Source organism: Parus major, chromosome 19, assembly GCF_001522545.3.
Source record: "Parus major isolate Abel chromosome 19, Parus_major1.1, whole genome shotgun sequence".
NCBI lineage: Eukaryota > Metazoa > Chordata > Aves > Passeriformes > Paridae > Parus > Parus major.
In genome coordinates, this window is record NC_031787.1 from 9,453,018 (window position 1) to 9,460,098 (window position 7,081).

A 7,081-nucleotide genomic window follows, 5' to 3' on the forward strand; every position below is an offset into this window, starting at 1 on the left:
GCACTTGCCTGTCTGTGCTCACACCTGGCACAAAGGATCAGACAGAGGATTAGATTTCATCTCTGCACCTGGACAAGGAGTTCACACGCCAAGGTGACAGGGCCTGCTTTAATCATGCTTTCTATTTACAGCCAGGCACCTGGTGAACCCCGGCACTTGGGACAGCACACACCTAAACCAAAAACCTACTGGCTGCACACAGCAATAGACAGCACAGATCCTGGGAAGAGCAGTTAATAAATGATTCATGTTCAAACAAATCTTCTAAACCAAAGTCAGACACAAATCCTTTTCGAAGATTATCGGATCCAAAAGTCAGTGACATTACTGTTGCTGGGAGTTAGCCTGGTCTGCATGGACTGCTCTGTCAGTGAGGAGCTTCCTTCCCTACGTTTAGTAACTGGAGAAATTGTTAGAGGACAAAACTAAAAATTAAATCCCTACCTTTTCCAGCACCACCTTTTGGAATGCATTTCCCATTATCAGCTAAAGTGCCATTTTGAGGGGCCAACTGTCCCCACTGCACTGTAATAATGCACTGGGTGAAGGAAGAGAAGGAACATCCCATCTTCAGCACAGCTGATAGAGCAGCTCCACCCATGCAGCTCAGGCCTGTCCTTGACCTGCGTGCAGCTGAAGGAAGCCAAAGGCTCCCTGTACTGGTCCCTCACTGCACATTGGGAGCTGCACACTCCCAACCCAAGCTGCTGCAGGCTGGGTTCTGCTCTGTTCCTTTACAAGGACCATGTTTTCAGTCACAAACAAAAGCGGGATTTGCCTTATGAATTGAGAAAAAGACAAGCAAAATGCCCTTAAGTTTGCTTTGCTGATGCGACAAGGCACAGACAGGTCCCTCTGTGGTACACACCCAGGTGGGATACCTCGCCACCTTCCTCCTTCATCTGGGAATTAAAACATCACCTCTGCTCCCCTCCTGTCTCCTTTCTGCTGCCCCATCCCACAGGCACACACAGACACCCACGCCCTCAGGGTGCCTACAGTGTGGTGGCTCCATGCAGCAGGACAGAGCCCTGGGACTGAGCACCTGGGAGAGGGAGCTTCTTCTTCTTCCTCTTCTTCTTCTGCTGCTGCTGCTGCTGCTTTGAGGGCAGAATCCGTGCCTGGGAATCAGGATCGCAGCTTGACCTTATGCTGGGGCAGGCAGTAGGCTCTGTCACAAAACCAGCACTTGTGTCCCGAGCCTTAGGTGACACCTCACCAGAGGAAACAGGCAGCACAACTGCACTTTGAGCTGGCTGGGCTTCCCCCACACTTGATGGCAGAGCAGAGGATGGTGTTGCAGGGCAGGGAGCAGGACCTCTGTGCTTCAGCACACTGTCTGGAGCCACTGAGGCTGTGTGCAGGAGCACGGCCACTTGCCCCTCGCCCTGGCCGGCAAAAGGTGCTCCAGGGCCCGCACCAACGCCAGCTGCTGCCACGTGCTCCTCCAGGCGGCAGGATCTGTGGGCTAAGCCACTGTCCTCAAGTTTCACACAGCTCTGGCAGGCCTCAAGTGACTGAGCATGATCAACCAGCCCTGCCGGCCTGTCCCCAAGGTCGGCTGGAAGGACAGTCCCTGCATGGGATGCCTCTGTCTGCCGGAGCAGGCCAACCGTGCCAACGCCAGGTCTCAATTCGCTCTTATCACAAACTGTCACCGTTCCTTCTTTGTCCTTGGTCTCAGATAGGTCTTGGATGTATTCGGTGCCCTTCTGCAGGCTTCGAGTCACTGCCTCACTGGGGATGATGTCTGGATACAGCCCAGCACACTGGGCAGCCTCTGGCATCTCCGGGAAGACAGCGCAGCTTGTGGGAGGCTTTGGCAAGAGGGGTGACCTCTCATCGGGTGAGCCGGAGCTGCGTGGCTGGAAGAGGAGGTCTGTGACTTGCCTGCAGCAGTTTGCAAAAAGGCTGTTTCCCATGCCTGGCTCATGCAGCACCGGAGCAAAACAGTCAGCTGTGTTTCACACATACACTTCAGTCCCACAAGGCTCACTCCCACACGCAGCCCGCGCCCTCCGCTGCCTTCTCGCAATCAGATGCCTTCTCCGAAGAGAATACCTACTGGGCCCCAGCGTGGCAGGAGGACCAGCAGCTGACTCCGCGCAGGATCCCAGGTCCCGTGTGCTCACCAGAATTGGATGCTGGGCTTGCAGCAGTTTCCCCAAAGTGCTGCCCGGAGCCCTTCATCCAGCGCACGCCTTGGCCCCGTCCCCAGCTGCCACGGGGCCCGCAGCAGCAGCAGCTCCGCTCTGCTGCCCGGCCGTGCCGCACAGAGCCGGGCTCACACGGGTCCCAGAGCTCAGGGGATGCTGGCCGGGGCCGGGGCAGTTAAAAATAGCCCGATCTCGAGTGCCACACCAGTGCAGCCTGGGACGAGTGCTGTGCCAAACCTGAGCAAGTGAGATGCATTGAATTACAAGGCGAGGGCAGTTACTATGGCACGCCTGGGCCCAGCACAGCCATCCATACTAAGCAGGCGAGCACAAAGCTTTCAGGCAGTGAACCAGTACGCAGTTTCTAGATGAATTTTCTCTCCTCTCACACTGCTCTGCCATATAAAACACAAACAAACCACAAAACCACACACACGATCCCCTAACACCTCTCCTCTCTCCATGCTACTTAAAGAAAATCATGACAAGTGAAGCAGGGATTATGGAGCTGGAGCTTTCTCCAAGCCCCAGGTGGCCAGGGGAGGCTGTGGCCAGGCAGGCCACTGCTCGCCTCCAGCGTGGCTGTACCACAGCCACAGCACCATCCAGGCGTTGCTCCTTCAGCACAGGACAGGCTGTGGAGCTCTGCAGCCTCACAGCTGGGTACCCTTCAGTCCCAGGAGCCAGCATCAACTTTCAGATAACATAAACATCGTGCTTTCCTTGTGATCTTTAATTTTTGAAGGACTTCAGATGTACTGATAGCTTCAATTCTTCCTCCTCACCAAGAGACCTCTGGGAAGAGAAGGAATCTCCTTGAAGTATTTGGTCAGGTCTCATGCAGTTGAGCTGCATTTCTTCGACTCCAGCCAAAGCAAGCTCATAGCAGCATGTATGTTTTAGCTCTAACCTGTGAGGGCTGGTGTCAGTACAGCAAATGCAAATTAAATTTTAGCTGAATAATAAATGAAACTAAATAAACAGTTTAATGAATCCAAATAAATTGACTAAATGAATAGGCATTAGCTCTAGAGATGGCCCTAATGAAAACATTTCTGCAGGACATCCTGTCAGGGAAAGTGGGAGACATGAGAAGGTGCCTCCCTGTGGAAACAACAGCTTCCAAGGCACTTCCCACTTTAGGTACAATAAGCACTTCTTCCAATAAGAGCCCACAGTGAAACATTAGAGCTGCTATCATTAAACTCAAATTGGTTCTAAGACATCTGCAGGCAGAGGTACAAGCTCTGTGTTCATTTTTCAGCAGTTTCACACCACTGGCACTGGCTCAGAGAGAGAGCAGAGCACGGTGAGGCTGCAGCCTGCAGAGCTCTCAGCAGAGCCAAGCCGCTGGACATCCCCAGGGTCCCACAGCTGCTGGCTCAGGCACTTACAGGTACTGAAATGCCTGGTGCATTGTGTCTGGCACCCTGAGCTACCCACCCTGCACTCACCACATCTGGGAAGTACATTTAAACCCATTTGTAAATTTTCTATCTGGCCAAAACTCTTCAGGAACCTATTCTTGAAGCTGGCAGTCTGGATGACCCTGCTACAATAACATGCAATTCAAACGCCACAGAAATCAGGCACAAAGAGCAGGACTAATGCAAAGTGCAAAGATCATCACCAACAAAAACATTAATGGTGTCAAGAAGAGCACGTCTCTCAAATTTCAAGAAAGCCGAAGGAAGGAATTGTATTTCAGACAGAAACCACAAACCAGCTGATAATTCTCAAAGTCCCTGTGCCTTACTCTTGCAAATACCTCAGTTTCAGAAAGCTACTGGGACAGCAAGAGCAGGGAACTAACCTGTTGTTCTATGGGTAGGGTTTGCAGGGGGATCTGACAGCTGTGATGTCCTCAGCAGCTCGGGCTGCGTTCCCGTGCCCTGTGTGCAGCTGTGCCCACTGCAGCCTCCATCCGGCCCCACTCGGGCCACACGCGGCTCTGGGGACGGGATAGGTGGCTGCTCCCCACAGCTCTGCAAGAGTGTGCTCCCAGCAGCAGCCCAGGAAAGCTGGAGGAACCGAGAGGAACCCCTCTGCCGGGGACATGGAGTGGTCCCACCCTACTCTGCACAGTGCCCTGGCCCAAGCTGGCAGCACAGCCCACCCCAGCCCCAGCCCAACCTGCAGCTGAGCCTCCAGGTTGTGGAGACTCTGCAGGCTCCAGGGACACCAACAGCAGAGACAGAGCACCCAAGGCACAGTGCAGCTTGCTAACAGTCAGGATTCACGGTACCAGTCCCAGTCCCATCCAGCCCCAAGGGCAGGAGGCTGGCTAGTGGGGAGCCTGGGAAGCAGGGCTGGTCTCAGGCCAATCTGACCCACTGGAGCCCTGGGCAAGATTCATGATCCTGCAGTTTTATGTAATTGGACATAACCACATACAATTTCTCTGAGCCTGCAGCCTCTTCAACAGCTTGTAGTGGAGACTTTCTCTTTTCACCAAGTGAAAGCCAAACTAAGGAAATGCTTTTTTAGAAAAACATGACAACCAAAAGCTAATCCCAAAACAGCCTTGATACTATGGCAAAAACCTGACCTACTGCCAGAAGTGACAGCCACTGCCACCACAGGAGGAACCACGCACTGGTTTTCATCTTTGGCACACTGTCCAAGCACTGCCCCAAGGACTAGCATTGCTTCTCAAATGCAACTAAAAAATGCATGAACTTCAGACCTGTAAAGCTTCTAGAAATAACAACTTTCCAGCACAGCCAATGGAGCACAATGCAGGAGAGTAAAACAAGTGCTGGGAAACTGCACCAGGAGAGGGGTGTGCTGCCAAGTTTAGTCATGTACAGACAATGAAGGTAAACACAAGACTCTGCAACACAGTGCTGGTTTTACTGTGCATGAGGCAGTTCTGAGTCTGCAGGTGGATTTATCTCAGTGCGTGTTCCTGACCTACTTACTTCCACTTTTCAGCTGGGAAACCCAGGAGCAAGGCTGCTCAGGCAGAGCAGAGAGCTTCCAGTGGGAGCTCAGCAATTATCCCACTGACAGAACCACCATGAACATGATCCCCTCGGGTTCCCATTCCTCATCCTGCCATACAGATGCTGTGTTATCACACTCCTTTCCTCTTAACCTTGTAGCAATGATCAGATTTCTCTTGCACAACTTTCCTCTGACTGTCCCCACAAGCCTGTCAGAGCTTCATATTAAAAACCCCGACTGCCAGCAATTCAGTCCTTTCCAAAACACCAGTGAACCTCCAAGGTTGGGCAACAGACAGCAATAGCAGATCCCCAGATTAAGAATCAGCCTCCTGACCTTGTTGCTAATGCGCAGCTACGCTTGCCTCCACAGCAGTTTCCATTAACACCTGCATTCTCTGCTGCTCTAATGGAATATGTGTCTGAAAGCAGGGGTGGCTGGGATGCTCAGGGACGGAGGGACTGAGCTAGGAGAAAACAGATTTGGGCAAAGCAATGTTGAACAGCAGGTACCTAGAAGCACTGATAAACTTGTACGTGACAAACTTGTTCGAAGGCAGTGAAGACTGTAGGAATAAAAATAATCCAAGAAACGCTGCACACAATGGCTGTCTCTGATCTCACACCAGCTGATAGGAAAGGTAACTTAACCCAAAACTGCCCCCATCAGAAATCATTACAGGAACCCCAACTGCGCATGCTTTTGTGTTTCTGCACTCAGGACAGAGTAATCTCAACAGTTTCTAGGCTGGGGGAAGACAGCAGCAGCCACCAGCCCTTTCGTCTGGCACACAGCCCAGCACCTGAGCCTGGGTGCCTGGCACAGCTCGGGGTGGGTTTCTGCAGCAAGGAGCCCACTGGCAGCCTGCCCACAGCTCCAGGTACTGAGAGATGTCCTCAGACACAGCCAGTGCCTGCCCACACTGGTGCTCTGCAAGCCACACACAGCAGTGGGAACACCAGAGCCCAGGAAAAAGGGCTCACGAGGCTGATGCCAAGGTGGCCACGCTGACCCTGCTCCCCGACGAGACCTTCCTCTGCTCCTCCCCAGGTCCCACATGAGCAATGCTGCAGTGCCGAAACACAAAGGATTTTTCCACCTTCCGAGTTCCCTCAGCAATCAATTGTGGCTGGAGAGGCAGGGATTACACTGCGTAACTCTTTAACCCAGTTGCTGGCAGTGCAGACGGGATGCTTGCTTCAAAACCCAGCACATGAGTGAGAGGGGAGGCTACTGGTGCTGAGCTTCCCACTTTTGAACTGCATCCAGCCTGCTCCACTACTATGTGCCAGTGAACTTTGCTTTAGGTGACAAACTTCAGAAATGTAGCTCGATACCATAAAATCAGTGGGGAATGGAAGCAATGTGTGGGTCAGTCAGGGATTCACGTGCCTCAGGTCAAAGGCCAGCCACAAGCCATGCTGCTTCTACACCTTTTGCTTATACTTTACAGATCAAAGAAAAGAGCTGAGGATGAGATGGATGCACAGGCTTCTAAGTTCTTGAAGATACAAACACCAAACAGAGCAAACCCAGAGCAGGTGGAAGTATCCCAGGGTCGGTGCCACCCTAAGAGCTCGCACTGAGAACAGCAAGGGCACGGAGCACACTGCTCCTGGCCTGAGCCACTCAGGCTCCAACACACAGCAACAACAGCCAGCACATAACTAGTTAAACCTGCGATTTCCAGCTGAGACGTCGAACAAGGCTCTGCCCTTTCCAGGAAAGCTTTTGCTTCTGAGTATTTCTATCACGTCAGTGGCGCCCGCAGCCCCAACTTCCAGAAGGACCCAGCCCTCTGCTGCCCACCACGCCCGGGACATGCCCACATGTCCGCCCATGGGCACCACGCGGTGCCGGGAACCAACTCCGCTCCCGCAGCCCGCGCCGGGAGCGCCCGCGGCCGCCCACGGGCTCCCGGGAACGGCCCCGCGGCCCACGGGAACGGCTCCCCGGAACGGCCCCGCGGGCCGGGCACG

The 7,081-nt window shown here is 53.3% G+C and overlaps 1 protein-coding gene across 1 annotated transcript in view; it reads right to left on the reverse strand.

Moving 5' to 3' along the window:
- The window catches only part of CLUH (clustered mitochondria homolog), a 26,986-nt gene extending 25,008 nt beyond the window's left edge, over window positions 1-1,978 (reverse strand). Inside the window, exon 1 of the mRNA XM_015646539.2 lies at window positions 1,046-1,978. Within this exon, the coding sequence (XP_015502025.1) occupies window positions 1,046-1,922 (877 nt within the window). The 5' untranslated portion in view covers window positions 1,923-1,978. The remainder of the gene's footprint in view (window positions 1-1,045) is intronic.
- Between the last annotated feature and the right edge of the window lie 5,103 nt (window positions 1,979-7,081).